The 26,298-nt window shown below is 38.5% G+C and overlaps 1 protein-coding gene across 1 annotated transcript in view; it reads left to right on the top strand.

The window, feature by feature from the left end:
- The window catches only part of PARN (poly(A)-specific ribonuclease), a 135,528-nt gene that overhangs the window by 10,282 nt on the left and 98,948 nt on the right, over positions 1–26,298 (top strand). The window contains exons 7-18 of the mRNA XM_012736094.3: positions 2,313–2,478; positions 3,167–3,232; positions 4,275–4,313; positions 5,425–5,467; positions 6,476–6,556; positions 9,339–9,395; positions 14,283–14,360; positions 19,326–19,369; positions 20,579–20,621; positions 21,673–21,748; positions 23,672–23,782; positions 24,449–24,518. Of these exons, the coding sequence (XP_012591548.1) occupies positions 2,313–2,478; positions 3,167–3,232; positions 4,275–4,313; positions 5,425–5,467; positions 6,476–6,556; positions 9,339–9,395; positions 14,283–14,360; positions 19,326–19,369; positions 20,579–20,621; positions 21,673–21,748; positions 23,672–23,782; positions 24,449–24,518 (874 nt within the window). The remainder of the gene's footprint in view (positions 1–2,312; positions 2,479–3,166; positions 3,233–4,274; positions 4,314–5,424; positions 5,468–6,475; positions 6,557–9,338; positions 9,396–14,282; positions 14,361–19,325; positions 19,370–20,578; positions 20,622–21,672; positions 21,749–23,671; positions 23,783–24,448; positions 24,519–26,298) is intronic.

The following is a 26,298-nucleotide window of genomic DNA, read 5'->3' as shown; positions in this document are numbered from 1 at the left end:
TTATTATTTCTTTTTTTTTTTCTTCTGGAGACAGGGTCTCACTCTGTTGTCTGGGTAGAGTGCAGTGTCATCATCATAGCTCACTGCAACCTCGGATTAAGCGATCCGATCCTGCCTCATCCTCCCAAGTAGCTGGGACTACAGTCACATGCCACCATGTGACTGGCTGATTTTTAAATTTTTTGTAGAGATGGGGTCTCACTGTATTGTCTAGGCTGGTCTCGAACTCCTGGCCTCAGTCCTCCCATCTCTGCCTCCCAAAGTGCTGGGATTGCAGGTGTGAGCCACTGTACTCGCCTTTAAATTTTTATTTTGAAATAATTTCAGACTTATATAAGCATTACAAAAAATACCACAAATAATTTGTGCAGACCTTCCCTCCAGTTCCTCAAATGCTAACAATGTACTACATTGGTCTTGTCATCTTTATATACATACATCACACATTTTTTTCCTGAACCATTTTAGATTAAGTTGCGTCTGCCACCTCTTTTCCCCCAACTACTTGTGTATATTTCCTAAAAACAAGGACAGTCTCTGTTACAGTGCTGTTACCTAATTTACAGATCTAATGTAAGTTTTGCCACTTATGGCAAGAGAGGAAAAAATGTTCCCCTGGTCCAGATGCAATCCAGTATCACATGTTGAATTTAGTTGTTTCTTTACTGTTTTTAAATCCAGAACTGCTTTTCAGTCCATTTTTGTGTTTTAATACCTTTACATTTTTGAATGTAGAAGTTAGTTAAGAATGCCCATCTGTTTGGCCTTATCTGATGTTTCCTCAAACCCGTCCATATACACTTACTCATTTTTGGCAGGAATACCATAGATTGGGAGTGCGTGTCCTTCTTGGTGCATCATACTGGGAGGTGCAAGATGTAGATTGGTCCCATTACTGGTGATGTTAACTTGGATCATTTTTTTTTTGCCAGTTAGTTTTAGTATCCATTGATGATTCTTGTTTCTAACAGTTTGTTGACAGATGGTGGTTTTCTAATTTCATTATTCTTTCTACAAATTCCTTGGTGTCCCCATGGCTTTTAATACCACTCATATCCCAGTGATAACTAAATTTTTTATCTCAACACCTTTCTCTTAAGCTACAGGCTTGTATCTGCAACTCTGTATGTGTATATCCTTAGATGATGTAATATGTCCAAAGATAGCTTTGGATTTCCACCCCTTAGACTCCCAAACCTATTCTCCTGCTAGTTTTCCTTACCTTAGTTAGTGACCCTACCCCCATCTTCCCAGTTGCTTAAACCAAATAGCTAGGTGTCCTTCTTGATTGTGCCTTTGTCTTTATTCCTCACCCCTATTATATCAGTAAATTTTATCTCTTCTGTCTCAAAAAATCACTCTCCCCATGTATTCTGCCATCTCAGTTGTCTAAGCCAAGGTCACAAATCGTGGCCTACGGCTGGCTGCCTATTATGTAATAAAATTTTATTGGAACACAGCTGTGCACACACAGGTGCATGTTGTGAATGATGGCTTCTGTGCTGCAGTGGCAGGGTCGAGTATTGCGACAGAAATCCCTATGTGACCCATAAGCCTAAAGCATTTATTATCTAAAGCTTTAAGAAAAGTTTGCTGCCCTCTGATCTGAGCTGTCTTCTCTTGCTTGGACAGTTGCTCCTAGCTGGTCTCCCCACTTCCATTTTCACAGTAGTCGACATGACCTTTCAAACATGAAGCTGATAAGGTAACAATCTTACTTAAAACCTTGTAATGGTGTCCATTTGCTCTCAGAGTAAAATAAATTTCTTACCATGGGCAGTAAGGGCCGACATAGTCTTGCTCCATTCTCTTTCCAACCTGACGTCATACCATTCCCCTTTTGCTCACTGTGTTCTGGCCAGACCAGCTTTCTTGTGTTCCTGCAGTAGTCCAAGCCATTTTCATCCTGTGGGCATTTATGCTTGTTTCCCCACCTGACATACTCCACCCCTGGCTCTTTGCACATCTGATCGTTCTCATCCTTCCAGTTCTCCCTCACAGAAGCCTTTTCTGATCATCTTGTCACAAGTAGTTCCCTTCACTAGAGAGCAAGATGCATCTGTTTGTTTGCTGTTAGTTCCCTAGTGCCTAATAAAATGAAAGCCCAACTAAATTATTTGTTGAAAGAACGAGTGAATGAATGAACAAACACATTTCAAAATCACTTGCCTTTTCTATTGATTTTTTGAGATAATAGGTAAATATGATAAATCTTTCCTGAGTAATTTAGACTCTTTGGTGTGTTAAAAGATTTTTTTTTAAATTTTAAACAGTTACTTCTGCTAATGCATTCTTTTTAAAATTATGTTTAGGAATTCCATATTTAAATCAGGAAGAAGAAAGACAGTTAAGAGAGCAGTACGACGAAAAACGTTCACAGGCCAATGGTGCAGGAGCTCTAGCATATGTATCTCCTAACACTTCAAAATGTCCTGTGACGATTCCTGAGGATCAGAAGAAGTTTATTGACCAAGTGGTGTAAGTTCCTAAACTAAAACCAAATATGCCTTTCACAATGTAATATTGGGATGGGACTAGCATCTATGTTACAAACCTATGCTATACATACATAGTATGTTGTTAGTACAGGATTTAATTGTGGCATATCTGAATTTGTGCAACAGCAGCAAATTGTAAATAGAATTCCATGTATTGTATTTGGGCTTGCTACATGTCAGCTAGGCAAGAGACCTCAGCAAGTGGGCAGACCTGCAAGCACGGAAGGCCTGACAGCCACTGTCCAGTCTCCCTGAAGGCAGAGGAGTGGATCAGCCCCATCCAGACTGCAGCCTGTCCATGTTTATTTCTCTCACAGTGAAGTTTCTGACAAGTAGATGTGCCACTGAAAGAGTACCTGGTCTTGCTTAATTTAGTTGTCAGTATATCCGCTTTACTAGAACAGTAAGAAATTAAATCATTTGTATTGATGAATCCTTGAGAAATTGTCACTAATTCATTAATAACACCAATCCCTCCCAAAAGAATATCCAAAATAAAGCATTTTTTAAAAAGTCTTTTGAATGAAAAAGTTGTGGCAGGATTTGTTATAATTGCATTGTTATCATATGTTCTTGTATTTAGACTGCTTTTGGGTATGGTTATTCTGTTGGTTGATGACTTCATTCCCTAAAAGTACTGATGGTCGTGGTCTATTCTGATTCCTCAGAGAGAAAATAGAAGATTTATTACAAAGTGAAGAAAGCAAGAATTTGGATTTAGAGCCATGTACCGGGTTAGTTGTCCTAAACATTTTCACATGTTGTTTTTTTGGAAAGGTAGATGATTTCTGGCATTTAATGCATTTGGTCTTTTAAAAACACCTTTATAAATAGTGTTTTTATTATAGACATGTTCTCAAGATTTAAGCACTAACTTTAGCATCACACAATAAGGGTGATTGTATATTGAGACACTAAACGAATGCTTTGTCCTGTACCTGGAGGGGAGAAAAGTTGTGTGACTTTGACTTTAAGTTGTGCCTAAGGATGGCATAATTCCTTTGGCTTTGAGGAGTGCTTAATACATGAAGGCTTCAGAAGATAAGAATTCACTGCCACTGCACTTCTATTTTTTTAATTTCTCTTTGCAGTAAAAAAAAAATCAGCATTTCAAAGAGTCAGGAACTTGAATATCTTTTTTTCCTTTTACTTTTTGATGAGCTTCACAAGAGTGTTTTAATGCATCTGTCTACTTTAAACTCTCTTTATGCAGCCACAGGAAGTAATATTTTGATTAGATAAGAACTTCTACCTGTTCTATAAAAGCAATATAATAATATTAAAGTTTTGAAAAGACAAGTGATGAGGAATCCTTCTACCTCAGACATCCTGCCTGTTTCCTTTTTCTTTCTTTTTTTGGTGAGATAAGATCTCACTTTGTCACCCAGACTGGAGTGCGGTGTCCTCATCATAGCTCACCAAACTCCAACTCCTGGGTTCAAGCAGTCCTGCCTCAGCCTCCCAAGTAGCTGGGATTACAGGTGTGCACCACTACGCCTGACTAATTTTTCTGTCTTTTGTAGAGATGGGGTCTCTCTGTTGTTCAAGCTAGTCTCCGACTGACCTTAAGCGATTCTCCCACCTTGGCCTCCCAAAGTACTAGGATTACAGGCATAAGCCACTGTTCCCCGCCCATCCTACCCATTTTCATTTGCATGTTACCTGTCAGTTCTGATGAAGTCTCTTTTTAAAATTAAATCTTTCCTACCAATGCTTGGTAAGTTAGGGTTTACTTTTAATGAGCCAAAATTAATACCTTTTCTTTTGTTTTTATAGGTTCCAAAGAAAACTAATTTATCAGACTTTGAGCTGGAAGTAAGTATTTATATAGCATATGAGAGCTGTATGAGGGACCCACGATTTAAAAACTAAACATTATCTCTTAGCTCTTACTTCCTTTTTGAAATTCTGCAGTTCTTAGTGATTTGACCAAGTGCCCCATACTTTCTTAAATTTTATGCCCACTTAATTTATTTTTCTTTATTGCTATTTAATAGATGCTTTAAAGCCTTGTAAAATTTCTTTTAATTATCACATTGGCCTCATCCATTAAGCTCCAGATATGTATTGTGTTTGTTCTTTGGAGGTATATGATAAAGATTTGGTTTTAAGACTTAGGAAATACTCAGGTGAATGCTTTTTCTAAAGTAGGGGTTCTTAACTTAGGGTTAGACTTTGGATGGATTTCAGGAGATCTGTGAATCCCCTGAAATAACATCCAAAATTTTGTATGTATGTTTTTCCCAGGATGTTTTCCTTAGCTTCATTGTATTTGCAATAAGTGGGTCTCTAACTTAGAAATCGAAAATGGCATTAGATAGATGGACATTTGCATTTGCCTTGGGGGCCCTTGTTCTTCTGTTGGAATTCACTGGTGACATTTGTACAGGGAATATACTTTGAACAGAAGAGGACAAAGTTGTTATTTAGTTTTCCCAGGTTCCTTTGCTGTCATGTTATCCTCACAGCTTACTCCAGGTGCATTCCAGATCCCTCTCCTTGGCTAATGCAAAGTACCATGCCAAATTACAGCGAAGTTGGCCATCTCAAACCTCCCCTTCATATGCCCCCTGCTGTCTAAAAATTCAAAATTTCAGTTAGGAAATAGACATTATATTTGGAACCAAGATTTGACTATGTGATAGTGAATTGACTGTATTATGAGATACAAGACATTTTAGAAAATGTCCAAGTCCTTAAAAAATTAAAATTTGAAATTAGATACATTCTTATTTATTTAGGGTACCATTTAGCAACTGAAATGTTATGAAATAGGCTTACTATAAAGTCATTGTAGTGATAATTATTTCATATTTAATAAAACTTATTTCACTTAGTTTATAGCTAGATAGCTGCTTTTAAAATACTTTGGGTTTAGCTGTCATTGACTCATCTACTGATACCATATTTTCCTTCTTTTCTTTAGGTATCCGAAAGGCATTCATGTCGAGACTTTAGAAACTGAAAAGGTAACCACAGGGCTAACATTAAACAGCCAATAATATAGCTATGTGTTGAGAGTCAGGATTTACACCTTGGCTCTGCTACTTATAAGCTGGGTGACCTTGGGCAAGTCACTTAACCTCTCTGAGACTCATTTTCCTTGGGGCTGAGCATGATAATGAGGATTTATACCTATCTCACAGCTTTTTTATGGTAACCCCATGGGTAAATGGAAGTGAATGTGCTTTGTAAACTTGAAAGTATGCAAATGTTCAAAGTTTTACTATGTCAGAAAGCTGTAATGTTGTGCATGAACACAATGGCTTTGTGTTGTATAGGCATGTAAAATTAAATTAGAATGTGAGTCATAAGCATAAACATAGCCATTTTCATGTATTCCCAGGGGGCACTTACAGAATTGTGATGCATGATGGGTGGTTAGTGGTGGGTTCCTTTTGGAGAACTTTTGAGTTTTAGAATTTGGTTGTTGCTCATAGTCAGATATCAAATTAGAGATTAAATAAATTAAAAACCAATCTTGCTGGAAGATACATCTCAAACTGTGACATAGGAAGTTTTGTGTTGTGTTTAATGGTCATAAAATGCAATATATGAGAAAGGCTTAGTTATCAGGCACATTACCTGAAAGTCAGGGTTTTTTTATTGTGCTATTAAAATATATAGAAATTTTACTTTAGAACTAATTATTTAGAATTTGTGTTCAAATGCAGCATAACTTTTTAGTATTTGTCATAGAAAATGTCTTTTTCTCACAGTCTGTTGATATTTTTAACTGATGTCCGTTGGGTTGATTTAATAAACCATGGGAAAATGTCATGGAAACAGGGAGGCAAAATTTTGGTTTGTAATGCATCAACTTAGCTTTTGTTGGCATTTCAAAATACTTTACGTTGTGTTTGGTCCGTGAAAGGCTGTGCAGTGATAAAAATTATAACTTGTAATGGTAGCAGAATTCTGAATTTTTTGGGTCAAGTTGCTTCCAGAAAATTGTGTATCTTTTTTATGTCTTTTAGAAGGAGCGATACATAGTTATCAGCAAAGTAGACGAAGAAGAACGTAAAAGAAGAGAGCAGGAGAAGCATGCTAAAGAACAGGTAATTGGGCTATGTAAATTTCCATTGAGTGAGAAATGGAACATGGATACTGATTCATTCCTGTCTCTGTATTTCTAGCATATGTGTTGGATTCAATTTCATGAATAGTTTTCTACCATGGAAGAATTGAATTGGTAAAAAAAAAAAAAAAAAAAAAAAAACCTAGACTACTGGAATAAGGAAAAGTTAAGTTTTGGTATTTGGCATAACCAACACAGTAAATCTCATGCCATGGTTGACCATTGTCCAATTGGATGAGGCAGTCTTGAAGGGAGTATTCTTGATTATCATTTAGCTTATATGTCACTAGCATCACTGCCCATTAACTAATACTACCATGTCTAACTTTATGTATAGTTAATTACTAGTTTTCCTAAAACAAAGTTCAGAGCATGTGAGCTGACAGATTAGGATGACACGCTCATATTTGCTTTGTTGAAACATCACGCCCTTGGTTGCTGTTTGAAGAATGGATTCTTGTGAGTAAGACTTGGAGGCAGGAGGCCAGTTCAGCTGTGGAGTAACCTACCTAAGAGATACTGGTGACCTGGAATAGGATAGTTAGTAGCAGTGTGGATGGAATCGAGAGATATTTGGAAGGTAGAATCTGTGGAATTTGTGATTGGATGTGGGTGTGGAAGGGGAAGGGAGAGGAAGGAAGACACTCAAGCCAGCAGCTTGCACGGCTGGGTAGATTGTGGTCAGTTCACCTAGATGGGGTTGGCTGTAGTGACATTGATGAGGGAAAGGGTGGAGGAGGCAGGAGTGGGTTTGGGTGTGGATGGATGTCAAGCTCACAGGTACGTAAGGCAGGGCCAGTCCTGACTGCCTCATCCAGTAAAGATGCAGTGAGCCACTTTCAGATTTAAAGAGCTCATTACCCACACGGAGAAAGGAAGATAAGCAGAAGATGCCAGCTGCCTGTGGTCCTTGTCCCACATACCAAAAAGGACGACATGGAAACAAGAGGGGCCAGATAACTCCAGCCTGAGTTGTGGGATATCCCATTACTAGGGAACCAGTTTTAGACTGTAGCTCTTTCTGAGGGGGTGAGGCAGAGAGCCCCATAGCTCCTCAGAACCTATGACAGCCTCCCAGGAGTGCTAGCGAGGTGGGTGGGAGATGGCCTCATTGCAGCTCCTTACACTCCTCTGCCTCCCACCCTTTCCTCCTGAGGCCATCCACCAAGACACACTGGTCTGTGCCCCAGGCGCAGAGTAGCCTTTACATGTATGGCCTATTTGGAAACGTGCAAGGTCACCAGGACACCATGGCAAGACTGTTCCCTTGCAGTGGAAGTAAATGTTACCTTTTGTTTTGACCTGATGAGGTTTTAGGTGTCTTTTGGACATCCAAGGGTGAATGTCTTGTCAGCAGATTTGTCAATCTTGATCACAGGAACAAGGTGAGGGCTAGACATGATTGTCATTGGCAGAGTTATCAGGACTGGATCCAAGCACACACAGTGTCTGAGGAATGAGGAAAGGACCTAGGGTAGAATACTGAGAACACCAGCATTTAAAGATAGGCAAAAGCAGAAAAAAAGTACCAGGAGGTTATTGTGACACACAGCCAAGGGAAGAGAGTGTTTGAAGAAAGGGGTGGTCTGCAGTGTCAGATGCTCTCCAGAGGCAAGGGTGAGGATGGAAATATGGCCGTTGGATTTAGCCTTGGGAGTTGTTTGTTGCTGTTTTAAAAATATACATTAAATCTTTAATTGTAAAATATATATAACAAAATTTATCATCTTAACTATTAATGTTTTCAAGTGTATAGTTGAGTGGCATCAAGTACACTCACTTTTGTTGTGCAAATCATCACCACCATCCATCTCCATGAGTGTGCACATACCCGAGTCCCTACTTTCAGTTCTTTTGAGTGTATGTACTTAGAAGTGGAATTGCTAGATGATACAGTGATTCTTTTTATGAGGAACCTCCATTACTGTTTTCCTTAACAACTGCACCATTTTACATTCCCACCAAAAGTGCACAAGGGTTCCAGTTTCTCTACATCCTTGTTAGCCTTAGGATTAGTTTTAAGGAGGTCAGCCACTTCAGTGAGGGTGAAGCCAGAGGGCAGAGTGCTGGCAGCACCTGGGAGTTAAGCTGGAGCCAGCGAGTGGGGAGAAGTCTTTCAAGCAAGTCAGCTGTCTTTAGATGAGGAGAAGGGGTAGTAGTTGGATGCAGCTAAGAGCTGAGGAAGGGTTTTCAAGAGGGGAGAGACATTGAGCCTATTTACACACTGTTCAAAAGAAAACAGAAGAGAAGAAGATAAGTGGGGATGAGTCTCAGAGAGCTGTGCTCTAAAAGTTTTGTAAAAAAAAAATAACAGTTGTCAAAGAAAAAGGTCGGGAATTATGAGAATACTTGATCTGTCAGCTGCTGGGTTTCCTTAGACATGCATTATTGAGTTTAGCCAGCAGGTGGCAACTTTTTAAAGTTTGTGTTTTAAGACACCTTGATAGATTTGGAAATTTCAACAAATTATCTGAAGTGATGGGTAAATCCTCAGCACTGTTATTTCAGTAATGAATGAGAAATTTCCCAGTTACTTAGTCTACTTTCTAAAACAGAGGAAAGCAATGTACATAGATCTTTGTAGATGCAGTTGTTTGGGATGGTAGGTGCAAAGTAAAGTCCATGAAACTAAAAAAACTAAAGCTATCTAACTTGATACAAAATTTCAGCATTTTGGGGTTTTTTTTGGCTATTATTCTGGTCCATTCAATTAAGGAATATATGCACATCAATAGTGGGCTTTTTCTTTTCTTTTTAATTAGGAGGAACTGAATGATGCTGTTGGATTTTCTAGAGTCATTCATGCTATTGCTAATTCAGTAAGTGAACCACTTTTTCTTCTTAGCTAGATCGCTAAATGTTATATTTAAGGTGAAATATCTAGTTATCATTGCAGATGAATCATACGCTCTAATTTCAATTTAAAAAAAAAATTTCCCCCCATAAGATGATTGGGAACATTTGCTCTAATTTAGAATGTTTACCTGATATGGAGGAAGAAGTTAGAACTTCATCAAGATAGATTGTTGTTATAATGCACTTGATGAGAGACATTATAATTATTGTATTATAGTCAAACCATTTTCAGAAAGCCTTGGTTGTAAAATGCATAGGATTATTATACTTTGATGTCCTTATATGGCTACATGAAACCAGTGTTTAGTATTCTCAAACTAGTAATCAGTGGAATAAGAAATTAAGGGATAAGGGGAGAAACAATCAGATATGTGACTGAAGGTATTTGGTTCTCTCAGTAGAAGAATCCAAAGGTGGAGTTCTGCATAGATATTATTGAATCTTATATCTAATAGCCTTAATAATATTTGATAAGTTTTAAAAATATATTGGCCATTTATATATAGAGGGTTCTATGACATACATGACAGACGTTTTTCCTTGCTTCATGAATCCTTCCTGAAAAGAGGCATCCACATTTTGCATAGGTGACCTGGGTCGTGTTGCTGGTGATTTTAGGCAGGGCCTGCTTGAATGCCAATTGCCTGGAGTCTGAGCCTTTCTTTTCCTTGAGCAGTTGGCCCTGGGAAAAGAAAGACCTTTGCTTCAAGGAAGCTGTAAGGCCACAGAGACCCTCTCAGAGTTCCAGGGCCAGGCTTGTAAACACAGGGGTGCTGGAAGGGAGGCACACCCTGTCCTCGTCTGGGGATAAACAGAGGTTATGGAGTCTTGTAAAAGGAGAAGGTTGGCTCACCAGAAACTATCTCACTGAAGTGAGGTAATCAGAGTGGAATAGAAAGTTGGATGAACCTGGAGAGGAACAGAGACCTGAGCCTCTTCAGCAGTGGCTGAGGTCACAGACACCCAGAAAAATAGAAATGAGCTTCTGGTTACATTTGCTCACGTTGTAACCACTTAGCCAGCGGACTTCAGATAAGTGGTTAGTTTGACTAAATCTGTCCCTAAAATGCAGAGACTTGGGACATCAGTTGGCTTTTAGCTTTCTTGTAGCCATCATGATAGTTTAGTTAGCTTTTCCAAGATTGGGATGTTTGTTTGCCTTGTACAAATTCAGATACTTTAGCTTGCTCTACCTCTGTTTGCTCTTCTCTGACATCTTTTTTCTACAGAGTAATTCTTGGTATGTTGCTGACCATTGGGTAGTTAACATCCCAAAGCATTCTATGAAAACATCTCTATTTATTAGTGATTCAGACATTTGAAATTTATAAGTCACCTTAAAAATATTAATATAGTTATCTCTGCAAAGCCAGTAAATAGTAAACACTGTTATTTATATCACACCAGATTATTTTACAGTAAGTAAATCTGTTCTCTAGGTTTTTTATTTTTTATTTTTTTGAGACAGAGTCTCGCTTTGTTGCCCAGGCTAGAGTGAGTGCTGTGGTGTCAGCCTAGCTCACAGCAACCTCAAACTCCTGGGCTGCAACAATCCTGCTGCCTCAGCCTCCCGAGTAGCTGGGACTACAGGCATGCACCACCATGCCTGGCTAATTTTTTCTATATATATATTAGTTGGCCAATTAATTTCTTTCTATTTATAGTAAAGACGGGGTCTCGCTCTTGCTCAGGCTGGTTTCGAACTCCTGAGCTCGAACAATCCGTCTGCCTCGGCCTCCCAGAGTGCTAGGATTACAGGCATGAGCCACTGCGCCTGGCCGGTTTTTTATTTTTGAGACAGAGTCTCACTTTCTTGCCCAGGCTAGAGTGAGTGCCCTGGTGTTAGCCTGGCTCACAGCAACCTCAAACTCCTGGGCTCAAGCAATCCTCCTGCCTCAGCCTCCCGAGTAGCTGGGACTACTGGCATGCGCCACCATGCCCGGCTGATTTTTTTGTATATATATATTTTTAGTTGGTCAATTAATTTATTTCTATTTTTGGTAGAGACGGGGTCTCTCTCAGGCTGGTTTGGAACTCCTGATCTCTAGCGATCCACCCGCCTTGGCCTCCCAGAGTGCTAGGATTACAGGCGTGAGCCACCGCGCCCGGCCTGTTTTCTAGGTTTTTAAAAACCTTTTGTTTTATACTAATTTTATACTCACAAAAAAGTTGCTAAAACAGTGCAGAGTTTCCGTATATCCCTTACCCAGCTGCCACTAACGTTGACATCTTCCATAACCATTGTACAGTTATCAGAACCAAGAAATTAACAATGGTATAAAATTATGAGGTAAACCGAAGACCTTATTTTAATTTCACCATTTTTTCCACCGAGTCCTTTTTTCTCTTCAGGATTCTATCCTGAATCCCACATTGCCTTCACTTACTTCTCCTTAGTCTCCTGCAGGCTGTAACAGTCTGTCTGTCTTTCACAACCTGGATACTTTGGACAAGTATTGAGTGTTAGTCAAATGTCCCTCGGTTGGGATTTGTTTGATACTTTCTCATGATTAAACTGAGGATATATGGTTTTGGCAAGAATACCACAGGAATGACAGTTCATGATGTCTACCTTGGTCACTTGGTTGAAGTGATGTGTGCAGCATTTGTGTTCTGTGAAGTTACTATTTTTCCTTTGTAGTTGATAAAATGTCTTGGGAGGATACTTTGAGACCATGAAAATCCTGTTTTTCCTCAAACTTGTGCCCACTAATGTTAGCATCTATCAGTGGATCTTGTCTGCAGCGGTTGTTACTGTGATATTCTGATGTCAGTTTGTGCCCCTCTCGTCCTTCTACTCTTGTTCTTGGAGTTCTGTGACTGAGAGCTTTTCCTTTTCTCTTTTTAATCACTTTTTATGTATATGAGTATGGACTTAGCAATATTTATTTTATTCTACAGATTATAATCTAGTATTTTTATTTATTTTGTTGCTCAAGTTTTACCATGTTTTTTGGCCATTGGAGTTCCTTTGGCTTGATTCCTGTGTCCTTTGAACAAGCTCCCATCATTTTCTGAACACTGAAGATACTTTCTAGCATTACGAGATATTCCAGGCTCATCTTGTATTTTCCTTGACTCAGCTGTGTAAACAATGACTTCTCCAAGGAGCTCTGGTTCCTTTTATTGAAGAGTTGTATTTAGAAACCAAGATCTGGCCCTACGTTAACTGTTATGATGTCTTTGCTTCTAGTCCTCTCACTGGACAGAGCTAAGAATGCTATCTATGTATACCCATGCATATACACATACAGCTACACTTCTATGTGTGTGTATGGGCATATATAGGTGTGTGTATATATGTGTAATATATTCATGCCTTTGTACTGGTAGCTCAGATTCTAATACAATACCACAGGTTTTATTTTTAGATTACTCTCTTTTCTTTTTTGTAACTTCTTTCTCAACAGTGAGAAATCCAGTTCTTATTATATACATTATATAGATTTGTTGAAACCTGGTATACATATAGTTTCAGAACTACTAACCCATAGCTTGTGAGAAGTACAGTTACTGACTATAGCATTTATGTGCAGTTCTTTGTGTCTAAAGAGCCTTATAGTCTCTAGTCATGATGCTGTTTTTCATGTTAGTTTTTTTATTCCCAGTCTCCTTCGGTGTGGTTCTGGTATTCATTTATAGTACAGTTAGGTTCATTTATTAGTGTTTGTATTCCATTTTAGGTTTTCTACACCTTTTCTATGGTTTCAGTCAATGCTCAGTGTTTTGACTTTGGATAGGTAGTCAGAATGAACACAGATACTGAGCCAAAAGGATAGCTTGTCTGTTAGCTTTGGGAGATTCTGTATAGCAGCAGTCCCCAACCTTTTTGGCACCAGGGACTGTTGTCATAGGAGACAGTTTTTCCATGGACTGGAGTTGGTGGAGTTGGGGATGGTTTCAGGATGATTCAAGTCCATTCATTTATTGTGCATTTTATTTCTATTATTATTACATTATATATAATGAAATAATTGCACAGTTCACCGTAGGTTGGAGACCCCTGCTGTACAGGATTAGTTATTTCAGAGAATTATGTTTAGTTCTATGAGTCAAGTGGTGTTACAGTGACAATCCATTGGGACATACTAAAAAACTCCACTATAGTGACCTGATGCTTTATGTTAAAACTGATGTCACCTGGCTCGCTAAATCTAAGTTGATGTTCTATTGTGATAGTTTAATTTTTATCAAAATGGAATAATTTATTGCACATATACTGTGAGACTGACTCATTGCCCACAGTGCCAAGAGGGCTACCAGCACATATATTGTATTTCAGTCTGTTGAAAAGCACTGAATTTAAATGGATATATAAGAACATGCCCCATGAATTTCCACATGGATGATCTAGGAAATGAAAATTCATTCTGCTTAATATAATTAGAAATTAGTTATTTTTACATTTTAGAATTGTTATAAATGTATCTTTTAATATAAGTGGGTTGTTTTAAAGAATATAGTCCTAAAATACATAATTAGAGTTTTGTCTACAAATTACTTGACAGTTCAAGGGACTCAGTGTTTTCAGATTTTATCTTTAAAAGCTCTTCAGTCCAAATTTTACTTCTTCTGATTCTTAAGAGTAGCATAATTAATAAAAATCAGAGAAAAAGATCAAGGAAATAAAAACCATTTGGAGCTTTGACTTTACATTCTGGATTTAACACTCCAAAATTGAAGAGAAATGAAGCCAGGCCAAATTATTTGCATGTATTTATACTTTTCTTTGATGTGGAAAAGCAAGTATAGTACAAAATCCTCGTGGAATTGGAACCATACATTTCATTCTCAAACACCAGTATAGTTTTGTACCTAGAAGTCTTTTTTCTAACCTTGACTTTCTTTAGGGAAAACTTGTTATTGGACACAATATGCTCTTGGATGTGATGCACACAGTTCATCAGTTCTACTGCCCTCTGCCTGCGGTAAGTAGCTTGTCAGCCTTCATTAAAAATAGATGATGCTATTCTACTGAGAAAATGTTCTATACTTGGGTGCTGCTTCCTTATATGCAGCATGTTCCCAGAGAAAGAATGTTAATACACTTGGTTGTACTTATTTGACAGGATGTACATGCAAGCCATTTTAAGGGGTCTGCAGTTGCTGCCATTGTTAACATTTGTTTCATCGTCCTAATACCAGTGGTTTGCTCATTTAGTGCTGAGTAGGGGTTCCAAGGCCACAGGTGTGGGCTGCTAGTTCAGTACTGCTAAAATTAGATGCAACAGGGCCATTGAAGGGAAGTGTGTCAGCTGCTCTGAGTCAGGTCCTACATAATTCTCGATTGCCTCCTGCTAGGTTACTTCCCTTAGATCAGGCGTCCTCAAACTATGGCCCACAGGCCACATGCGGGTGTTTTTGCCCGTTTGTTTTTTTACTTCAAAATAAGATATGTGCAGTGTGCATAGGAATTTGTTCATAGTTTTTTTAAAAAATATAGTCCAGCCCTCCAATGGTCTGAGGGACAGTGAACTGGCCCCCTGTTTAAAAAGTTTGAGGACCCCTGCCTTAGATTCTCTGTTGACCTCAGTAGTGTTTTTTCACTCTGAGCCAATTCATCTCAGATCCCCAAAGCACAAGCTTGTTTGGTTCCTCTTCTGGCTCTTCCCATCCTACTGGCTGACTGTGCATGCTGTACTCCACTCTCTTTTATTTTCTCTTTGTATTTTCTTTAGTGATCTCACCCATCTTCATAACTTCAGCTATGGACACCAACATCTTTATCCCCAGTCATGCTCTCCCTTCAGATTTTGGTCTGCATTTTGTCTGGGTCTGGATTCCAAATATCTCCACCTGAACAGCCCCCAGAATAAGTGTTGTTTAAAGTTTATGTGTCTCAGATGAGATATTTAACTTACACTCCCTTTCTTGCCTTCTTAAAATCTCCAAACCTGTTCTTTCTCCTCATTGTGTCACTGTAAATGATACCCAGTCACCCACCCTGTTTTTAGCATCTATTTTGACTCTTCCTCTGTTCCCAGATCCAGTCAGTTACAAGATCCTAACAGTTTAGTTTCCATGCTGTGCTGTCTCTCACACCTGAGTTCTTTTCATTTCTATTGCAAACAGCCTTATTTCTCACCTGGAGTTTAGCAAACTCCAGGCAGGATTCCTGTCCGCTTTCAACCTTCAGGCAAACTTTTTCTATAAAGGGCCAGATAGTAAAATATTTTGGGCTTTCCAGGCTGTATAGTATCTGTCGCAAGTCTTGACTCTGCCTTGTAGCACTAAAACTGCCCTAGGATATATAAATAAATGGGTGTGGCCGTGTTGCATAAAACTTTATTTAAAAATTAGGAGGTGGGCCAGATTTGGCCTGCAGGCCATAGTTTGCCAACTCCTATGTTAAACTACCACCAGATTATATTAATCTTTTGTTACTTCTGGATTGGAAAACACCTACTCGAGAGTTTACTTTTGTTTATACATTTGCAAACCTTCAGTGACTTCACATTTCTTAGATCACATTGTTCCATCAGCATCTTGACTGCCCTCCTTTGGAAAAGTACAATACAGCCCAGCCATGAGTATAGTGAGCCTATAGCTCCTCGTGTTCTATTTCGGCAACCTTAAGTTGTCACCACTTTTTGTGCAACCCCATCTCCTTCTGGGACTCAAAGGCTTTGTAGTTGTGAGTCTCAAAACAAGCGTGATGGGTGGATTTGCATTTTTTAAGTCTTACGAGCTAATGTTTATTTCTGATCACCTACTTCTTATTGGCCAAATAGACCAAAGTAGCAGCTCCTCTCCTGACTTTTTGACCTTTAAAGCAATGAAGTTATCATTAAGGAAAGTATATTTAATACTGTGTTTCTGGGTGTTTTGAATACCAAACAGAGGTTGGCACATAGGAGGCATTAAATATTGACTTAACAAATGAAGTATCTCTGACTGTGCCAGTTTAGTAATCTTCTGATGTACGGCTCTGTTCACATCACTGGCTCTGTTCAAAATTCGAGTGTAATCCCACTTTCTTTGTTTTTCTGTACACTTGACTCTCTTTAACCTGACATGTCAGGATTCCTGTGATCTGGCCCAACCTTTCTGTATAGTCTAACCTCTTGTTATTCTCCTTCCCAACTGGCTTATTTGTTTCCTGAGAAGTGCTTTGTGTTTTCCCGGATCTGTGGTTTTGGTATATAATTTCTTCCAACTTGAATTTTCTCCAGCTTTTCTCAGTGTTTGCTGTCCACAACTTTACCTTATCTTTCCACAGTTCAGCTTATGCCTCCTCCATGAAGTTTTTCCTGCCTGCTACCTTGCCCAAGAGGTGATCTTTCCTTTCTCTGAACTCCCACAGAACTTTGTGCCTCTGTGCTACATAAAATTTGTCCTGTATTATACAATGTAAACCCCCCCCTCCTTCTAGGTGGTTATCTCCTTGGACAAAGGGTGTAGCTCTTTTATTGTGTCTAAGTGCCTAGCATAGCACGTTGTATGTAAGCACTTAATGAATGTTTAATTGAATGAAACTCATCTTGAATTAAATTCTAGTAGGAAAAGCACATGATTTGTTACAGACTAGAAGGTGGGTTAGGATAAGCAGTTTATCCCATGCTTTATTACTAAGGCTACGTGGGTATGTTACTTAACTTCTTTATGTTCTGGTATGTCAGAGGAAGAAAATGGTTTTCTTCCATCTACTTTTGGAAGAAGTGATGAGAATAAGTGAGAAAACATATTTAAAATAGTAGAACAAGCAGGGTGCAGTGGCATGTGCCCATAGTCCCAGCAACTCAGAAGGCTGAGGCAGGAGCTTCATTTGAGTCTAGGAGTTTAAGTCCAGCCTGGGCAACATAGCAAGACCTTGTCTCTCCAAAAAAAAAAAGGTAGAACTTTTACATGTACTGGCACCAAAATGTGCGTTTAAAAAGGACAGACACTATGCTGGCGAGGATGTGGAGAGATAGGAACACTCTTACACTGCTGATGGGACTGCAAATTAGTGCAACCTCCGTGGAAAAGAATTTGGATATGCCTCAAAGAGCTAAAAATAGAAATACCATGTGATCCAGCAATAGCACTATTATCCAAAGAAACAAAAGTCATTCTGTGATAAAGACATCTGCACTCAAATGTTTATGGCAGCACAATTCACTATATAACAAGGATGTGGAAACAACCCAAGTGCCCATCAGTCCATCAGTGGATTAATAAAATATGGTATATGTATACAATGGAATACTACTCAATTATAAAAAACAATGGTGATCTAGCACCTCTTATATTATCCTGGATAGAGCTTGAGCCCATCCTCTGAAGTGAAGTATCACAAGAATGGAAGAATAGGCACCACATCTACTTGCCATCAAATTGGCACTAACTGATCAACACTAAGGTGCTCACGCAGTAGCAATATGCTTTGGGGGTTGGAGGGCTGGGGGTGGGTAAACTCACAACTAATGGACGTGGTGAGCATATGGGGGGGAAGGGCACGCCTCAAATAATGGTTTGGATGTGGCAAAGTCATAGCTTGTAGCCAAAATGTTTGTACCCCCATAATATCCTGAAATAAAAAAAGAAAAATAAATTATCCAAAATAAAACTTTGCTATTCAGTGATAACATATAGTCCTCTTAAGAAAGTAGGCTTGAAACTTAACATGTTAAGCAAATCACTTTCAAAATTCTCCTTTGAAATTCACACCTAATAGGTACAATGCACACTTAGTAATGGGCACACTTAAAACTTTGACTCAAACTGTACAAAAGCAACTCATGTGACTAAAATGTTTGTACTCCTGTAATATTCTGAAATAAAAAAAAATAAATAAATAAACGACACTAAATGCATATTTGGGAACTGCCTTTTAGGGGAGTGTCTCTCCTTACAAGTTATCTTGGTGCTTGAGCATGACCTTTTAGAAGGCATTGGTCTAGAACTCTGCTGTATGTTGGCCTTGGAAGCAGCCATAATTTTCTTTTTTTTCTTGCTTGTAAAGCTTTATGATGGTATTGAGAGATTACAGTCATTATTGCATTTTTGTTTGACTTAGCATTGAAACCACTTGTTCATGTATTGCCCATTAATTTAACTACAGCCATTGAAAAGCTGGTAAATATTTCAAGCTAGCTGAATACAGTCTGTATTTACAGGCTTGAAAAGCTAATTGGAAATGGCAGCTTCCTATGAAGCATGAATAACATTGAAGAGAAGTGTAGTTTGCAAAGGGTCAGGAGTATGACTGCTCAGTCTAGCGTGGCAATTATGTATGTAAATGAGTTAATTCAAAATTAGAGCAGTCTTATTTCAGCTCTAGACTTCCTGATCAAAATAAACTTGGGAAATGAATTGTCTAATCTAGGCACTTGCTATTAGCACTACTTTAGCAATTTTCTCAGTAGTTAAAACAGGAATCTTGTATATTGAAAAGTCTGTGTTTTAGTGGCCATTTTTACTAACATTTCAAACGTGATCTCAGTAAAGGTCTAAGCTAGTTTACAGTTTGTCCATTTCCTGTGATTAAATTAAATTAAAACCATTTAAATGACTCACTGGTCTCACTATTATGATAAATTTGTGTAATAGAGTACAACCTGTTAGCTATTACTAGAAGTTTTCTGGACTTCATATGAGCCTCTCAAATATATGTAGTCTTTTACATATAAAAGAACTCCCTCCCCAGTTTGAGCTGTATAATCCTTAAATTGTCTATTTTGGTTATGCAAAAGTTAGTTATCAGGTCACATGGTTCCCAATCAGTAAGAAAATTGGGAAGATTTTTTAAAAAGTAATTATTAATTAGAAATGGCTTTTTCAGTTTAACTTAAGACCTGTGTAAGGTGTGACAGTTTGAGAAGACAGCTGTGGAACTGAGCTGTTTACATATGTTTTTTGATACTGTGAGCATAGTAGGAAAATTGTAACAAATCGTTCTCTTGGCTTTTTAGGACTTAAATGAATTTAAAGAGATGACAACATGTGTTTTCCCCAGGTAAGCTGTCTTTGAGGATTTGTCTTTCATTTAAAACAGTCATTGTGACATATACAATGTAGATAGGTATATAGTAATTTGTTAAAACCATTAGGTCATGATTAGAATCCAGTTCATATAAGCCTGGAAATTATTTAATATCTCCAAACTTTGTGATGGTTTGCTTTTAAAATTCATGATTAGTTTTGTTATCCTATTAAAAATCAAAGTTTCAGCTGAGAGTAAAAGTAGACAGCGACTCCTTTTTTTTTTAATTCCACATCTTCCTGTCTGAAGCACTGGTGAAGCTTCCTTGAGATGGCTCTTGTCTGTCTTGAATGTAGAATGTACCTTGTAACTATTGAAGTGTTCAATTCAGAGTACTCTAGTCAGTCAAGAACTGTCTGGCTGGAGATTCTTTTTTCTTCCACTTTAAGTCAATGCCTTTTTTGTGTTAGTGGTTTCCACGGTTAATATTGCATGTTAGTTCTGATATGTCACATGTCTGATCTCATGTCAGCCATGTGGTGCCTATAGAACAAAGGTCTGTGTTTTAGGACCCATTGAAGAAGGACAGACATGGTGGCCTAGCAGTTGCTCTTTGGGCAGGACTATTTCTGTCCTGTTTTCCAGAGTGTTCACAATTACATGGAAAAAATAGAGAAATAGAGTTTTCATATTAGTCCCTCTCTCTTTCTCTCTCTCTCTTTGGCATTTTTGATCTCTGAAATAGAATAGCAAAATATAACAATTACAGCCTGAAACTTACTGAATGCAGATTTTGTCCTCCACAAGAACGGGGAGCATACGAACCAGGGTGGTAGCAGTGGATAGTAAGAGTTTGGTAATGTTGGACCTGCAGCAGTATTGGAACCATGTAAAAACATGTAAGGAGTTTTGACTTACTCTTGAGATTGACATAGCCCACACTTTCTAAGGGTCTAAGTGAATCTGGAATTTGTGCATCAGAGCGTGATCTCTCCCGCAGCTACTTGATGAAGTCCCCGGTCGTGAGACTGAGTCCCTAGCCTAATGTAGCAAGGATGCCAGTGCTAGGCTCAAAACGGTTCATGTGTGTAGTTCCTCCTTCCACCTTTAAGTATTTTATGTGTTAAATATTTTGTGTTTTACGTATGTATGATGTGGTAAGTATGTATTTGAGTAAAAACATTTTGAACATTGGTATACATTTTGTTTACTTTATTAAAAATTTTTTGTTGTTGTTTTTAGACTCTTGGATACTAAATTGATGGCCAGCACACAACCTTTTAAGGTATTATTTAAATTTTAACTATCACTAATCGGCTACATTTTGAAAATTTCTGAATTGCTGCCAAGAGCTTTTGGATTCTGGTCTATTTAAATGTCATTTCAAATTCATCAAAAAAAATAAAAAAAAGAAGAACAAGAAAGAAAGAAGGATAGAGGAAAAAAATTGGGAAAAGACCAGAAATAAATATATCAAAATGTGATAGCAGGTGTCTTTGGGTGGTACAATAATGTGTATTTATTCTTCTTTATTCTTTTTGAATGTAAGTTTTTAATATTAAAACATATAACTTATGTTTTAATAGGTTACACATGCACACAGTTCTTCCTCTTTTTTTTTCTTTTCCTTATTTTATATATTTTGTATTTTCTAATCAAGAAAATTCAAGTAAAGGTATAATCATTTGCTACTTTGTGAAGCGACTTTATAAAACTGAGTGAAACGGCCGGGTGCGGTGGCTCACGCCTGTAATCCTAGCTCTCTGGGAGGCCGAGGCGGGCGGATTGCTCGAGGTCAGGAGTTCGAAACCAGCCTGAACAAGAGCGAGACCCTGTCTCTACTATAAATAGAAAGAAATTAATTGGCCAACTAATATATATACAAAAAATTAGTCGGGCATGGTGGCGAATGCCTGTAGTCCCAGCTACTTGGGAGGCTGAGGCAGGAGGATTGCTTGAGCCAGGAGTTTGAGGTTGCTGTGAGCTAGGCTGACGCCACGGCACTCACTCTAGCCTGGGCCACAAAGCGAGACTGTCTCAAAAAAAAAAAACTGAGTGAAATGAACGCCAGAACAGTATAGCCTTCTGGCAAGAGGTCTGCAGGTATTTAATGTGTCTGTAAAAACCTTTCATTTGGTTATACTTTCCATATAGTGAAAATTAAACTTGCTGCTTCTCCTTCACACTGAATAAATGATGACATCTATGTTTCTTTAAAAAACACTAGGGGGCAGTACTAGATTTTTTTTTTTTTTTTTGTCCTGACAGTGAATCTCTTTATTATATATTGCACTGAGATGATGAAGTCTCATAATTCTCTGCTTCCTGGTTCGCAGGATATCATTAACAACACATCCCTTGCAGAATTAGAAAAGCGGTTAAAAGAGACACCTTTCAACCCTCCTAAAGTTGGTAAGACTATTAAACAAACCTGAAAACCCCTAAACTCTTTGTGGTAATTATTGATGTATATTGTAGAAGAAAAGTGAAATAGCTCTAGAAACTATGTTGCACATTTATAGATTTTGTCTAACTTGCTTATGCTCTGTGTTGAATTACTGTTTTCTGAATAAAAATGATATTCTACATGTATTTTATGTTAATAGAGTTGGGTAGCCATTCATTGTGAATTTTAGCAATTAAAGCTTCAAGGCTTTTATTTCCTGATGGCTTGGAATTCTCCCAAAACTTTGTCCTTTCTTTTCTTTGGAGCATTGTTTGAGCAGAGACAAAGAGTTGGTGATTAATTGTGTGTGGGGGGGCAGGGGGGGCATTAGAATGAAAATACATTTTCTGTCTCAGAAAAGCCTAAAAACTTGGTTTACAGATGGGATTAAGGAAAGTCCCCATCCCTGCCTCCTTTTGATCTGGCTTAGAGAGTGAAAACAGCAGCATTGAGGAAAACCAGCAGTCAGGAGGAATGTTTTCTTGTGGGCTAGAAGTGTTTTGCAAAATCTGGCCACTACCCAGGTATTTGGTGAGCCTTCCAGGTGCTACTTCCTTGGTCTTGTTAGCCTAATTGTGCTGCTGATACTGTAATTAGCATTCCATTAGCGGTAGCCTGAAAACTTCTAAAGACATTGATAATAGGGCTAATGGCTTAAAAATTGATAATGCAAGGTATTAAAGCAGCCAAGATTATAGTTATTTGCTTCCCTTTCTGGGTAATAGTTCAGGAAAGGAATTAAGAAAAGGGATGGTGAGGGGAAGACAAGAAAACCTACACCTTTTCTATAACAATATAATGGAAATAATTGATTTTGGAAATAATGTATTTCAGCTGGTGATAGAGTAGAAGCTATTACTTAGGTGGCTACTGTGTTAAAAGATTTTTTCTTTTTAAAGTTTGAAGTCCAATATGTAGTACTTATAGAGATTAAGGAATTTTTGCTTAAAGAGCGTGATACTGACATAAAAAGTTACAGCCTTTTCTTCGTTAATTTTCATTCATGCTTTTGATTCTGTGTCGTAGTAGCCTGCTTGACCTTCATTTCGAGAGTGTTCTAAGAAATAATTATTTATGAGTTTACAGTTTTATCCTACTATTGCCGTATAAAATTCTGGTATCTGATAGAGAATTTAGTCTGTAGCAGGTCATTCCTCTCAGACTTCATCCCCTCCCATCTGTGTTTATTAATTTGACAGAAGAATCATGTTATAAATGGTCTTTGCTATGAAAAGACCACTGCTCCATGATCCCAGGGCAGCATATCAGCAAGTTCTGATCTGTTTTTGGAGTTGCAATGTCTTCTTTAGATTTCTAAGCTTGGAAACATAGTAGGGGACAATATTGAATTTGAGCTATCGATATTGAATTGGAATCTTTTGGGATTTTTTGTGTATTGATAGATAGTAATTTCTGAGCGTTTACCATGTACCAAGCACTAGGTAAGAGCTTTGCTCCAGAGTCCATGCTGAGTAATCTTTACTCTCAATTATCTGTTGTGTCTTGATGTTATCATCATATGTAAGGGAAGAATTTCCTTTTCTGTACCTTAGAAGGTAATCAGGAGAGGAACAATTGTCATAGAGTGAGTTACGCAGAATCGTGTGCATGATCATAAATAGCACCCACCAAGGTGGGACAAGAAGCTCACAGCTGAGCCTTTGGTAATGTAACCGAGGCATTTCTCTAATCTAGACCAAGGCCCTCATTTTCAGTGACTGTAATTATCTTGTATTGTAAGGTCTTATCTGGAGAAAATTAGAAATAGATAGCTTTTTTTATGTTTATTTAGGATATTTTTGTAGCACATAGTAATGCAATTTGGATTTGGTAGGGTAATGTGCTTTGTGATGTCCTGGGAAAAACTTTTTTTTCCTTTTTCTCTTTAGAAAGTGCAGAAGGTTTTCCAAGTTATGACACAGCTTCTGAACAGCTCCACGAGGCAGGCTATGATGCTTATATCACAGGACTGTGCTTCATCTCCATGGCAAATTACCTAGGTACGCACTACACGTGCTTCTGTCAAACACACAGTGGTCTAGAGTGAATCTTACCCGTCTCCCTGTCTTAGCTCAGGCTGCTGTAACAAATTACCATAGACTGAGGGGTTAAACAACAGGCATTTATTTCTCACAGCTACGGAGGCTGGGAAGTATAAGATCAAGTTGCTGGCATATCCAGTGTCCGGTGAGAGCCCACTTTCTGGTTTGCAGATGGCCATCTTTTCTTTGAATCTTCGTGTGGCGGAGAACAGAGAAAGAGGAAGGTCTCCTGTCTTGTCTTATAAGGGCACACACCCCTTTCATGAGGTCTCTACCCTCATGACCTAATTATCTCCCAAAGGTCTCACCTCCAAATACCATCATGTTGGGAATTAGGCTTCAACATGAATTTTAGGGGTACAAACATTCATTCTGTAGCACTACTGTTACCCTAGGAATCACTCATCCAGTTAGAAGTGAGAGAGTTTTGAGGTAGGAGTTGGAGGAGCTGGGGTTGAGGGACAGGCAGGGAAGAATCATGGACACCTGTGGTGTGGTACTTGGCCAGCAAGAATACCTTTTTACCCTTGCTGAACTATACTGCTGCTTTAAATATATTTTTGTCTGATCTTTCAGCTTTGTCTACATGACTATGTATAATACCCTGCTTCTTTTCTTCATTAGGTTCCTTTCTCAGTCCTCCAAAAATTCATGTGTCTGCCAGATCAAAACTCATTGAACCTTTTTTTAACAAGTAAGTAACCAAAGGGTCCAAATCCCCAAGTTCTCTCATGAGCTCAGTATCTTGGGATGCCCATTTGGAATGATTGGGAGCTGTAGTGCATCTTTAGATAAAATATTTCTTATCTCTAGTGACTCAGATGTTTTTTTGAAAATAGAAATTGACCTTTGGGGAAATAATTTATTTTAAAATACTGGCTTAAAAAAAAGAAAGAAAAGAAAACATTACCAGAGCTAGTCCGTCTCTTCCAAGAAAAAGAAGTGGTGGTTTTGGCATTTAAATTTCCTATAACGGAGATGTATGTGTGTATGGTTCAACCTAACCCCTGACAAATGTAACATGTGAGATTATTATTTATGCTTGCATTATTTTCTGATTAAATAATATGGTTTTAAGTAGATGTCGGTTGTATAAATAGCTTTTAAGAAACTATGAAATTTTGATCGTTGTTGCATCCTGAGCTGTTATCTCAATGGACCTAATGGAGTAAAGGCTTGCTTGTGTGTCTTCATTGACATGACAAATTGATGGGGTTTAGGGCGGAGTCTTCAGACCATTTTTAAAGAATCTCAAGGTTATTACTCTACAGTGTGGTTTGGGTTTGCTTGGCAAAGATGAGACTAAAATTAGGGATGTGATCCTCAAACAGGCCACAGGATGGCTCTGTGCCAAAACCCCAATCTTCATCTTTACCCGAGCTTCAAGGCAGGGTTGGTTCTAGGACCATGGTCCCCAACCCCTGGGCCACAGACTAAGACTGGTATAGGATCTGTGGCCTGTTAGGAACTGGGCCATACAGCAGGAGGTGAGTAGCAGGCAAGCAAGGGAAGCCTTTCATCTCTATTTGCACCTGCTCCCCATTGCTTGTATCACCTTCAGATCAGTGATGACTTTAGATTCTCATAGGAGCGCGAACCCTACTGTAAACTGTGCGTGCGAGGGATCTAGGTTGCAGCTCCTTGTGAGGATCTGATGCCTGATGATCTGAGGTGGAGCTGAGGCGGTGATGCTAGCGTTGGTGAGTGGCTGCAAATACAGATGATCATTAGCAGAGAGGTCTGACTGCACAATAAATGTAATGTGCTTGAATCATCCCGAAACTGTCCTCCCCTCCCTGCACCACACCCTCCCCACCCCCAACCCCCTCTCCCCTGGTCTGTTGAAAATTGTGTTCTGTGAAACTGTTCCCTGGTACCAAAAAGGTTGGGGACTGCTGTACTAATTCTGCGTGAGCCACATGGAACTAGGCATCCCACATCAACCACAACCACTGGAAAAAATAATTATTTCAGTGTTGAGTTGGGTACTCATATTATATGCAGCACTTTACAAACCTGTTATTGCCTCACAGGGTAAGAATATTATACTGTCTCCTTAAGATGTCTGTATAAATGCTAAGAGCACAATGCTTGTGCTTAGGTGGCATACTGCAGAGACAGATGTTAATACCAAATATCTGAATTCCTGCAGGTTCCAAGTTAGTGAATTTTATCATACTGTGGCTGCTACTGCTCTTTTTTTTTTTTTTTAAATATTTGGTCTTGTTTTCCATAAAAGTTCAGAGGTAGGTGTGTATGACTTTCAAAACATCTTTCAAAGAGGACTGGATTAACAGTGTGGTATATATTGGAAATAAAATAGAATTTTTCTGTATGGAAAATTAATTCTGCCAACCACTGAGTCCTTGCTGTGTATCCAGTTCCTTAAGGGTATAAAAGGCTTTTCTTAGCTCTTAGCTCTTATTTATGGGTGCAGTGTTTATCTTTGGAAATACAGCTTATACCACAGACCA

This window comes from Microcebus murinus, chromosome 19 (genome assembly GCF_040939455.1).
Source record: "Microcebus murinus isolate Inina chromosome 19, M.murinus_Inina_mat1.0, whole genome shotgun sequence".
Taxonomy (NCBI): Eukaryota; Metazoa; Chordata; class Mammalia; order Primates; family Cheirogaleidae; genus Microcebus; species Microcebus murinus.
This window is presented reverse-complemented; position numbering and strand designations above follow the sequence as displayed.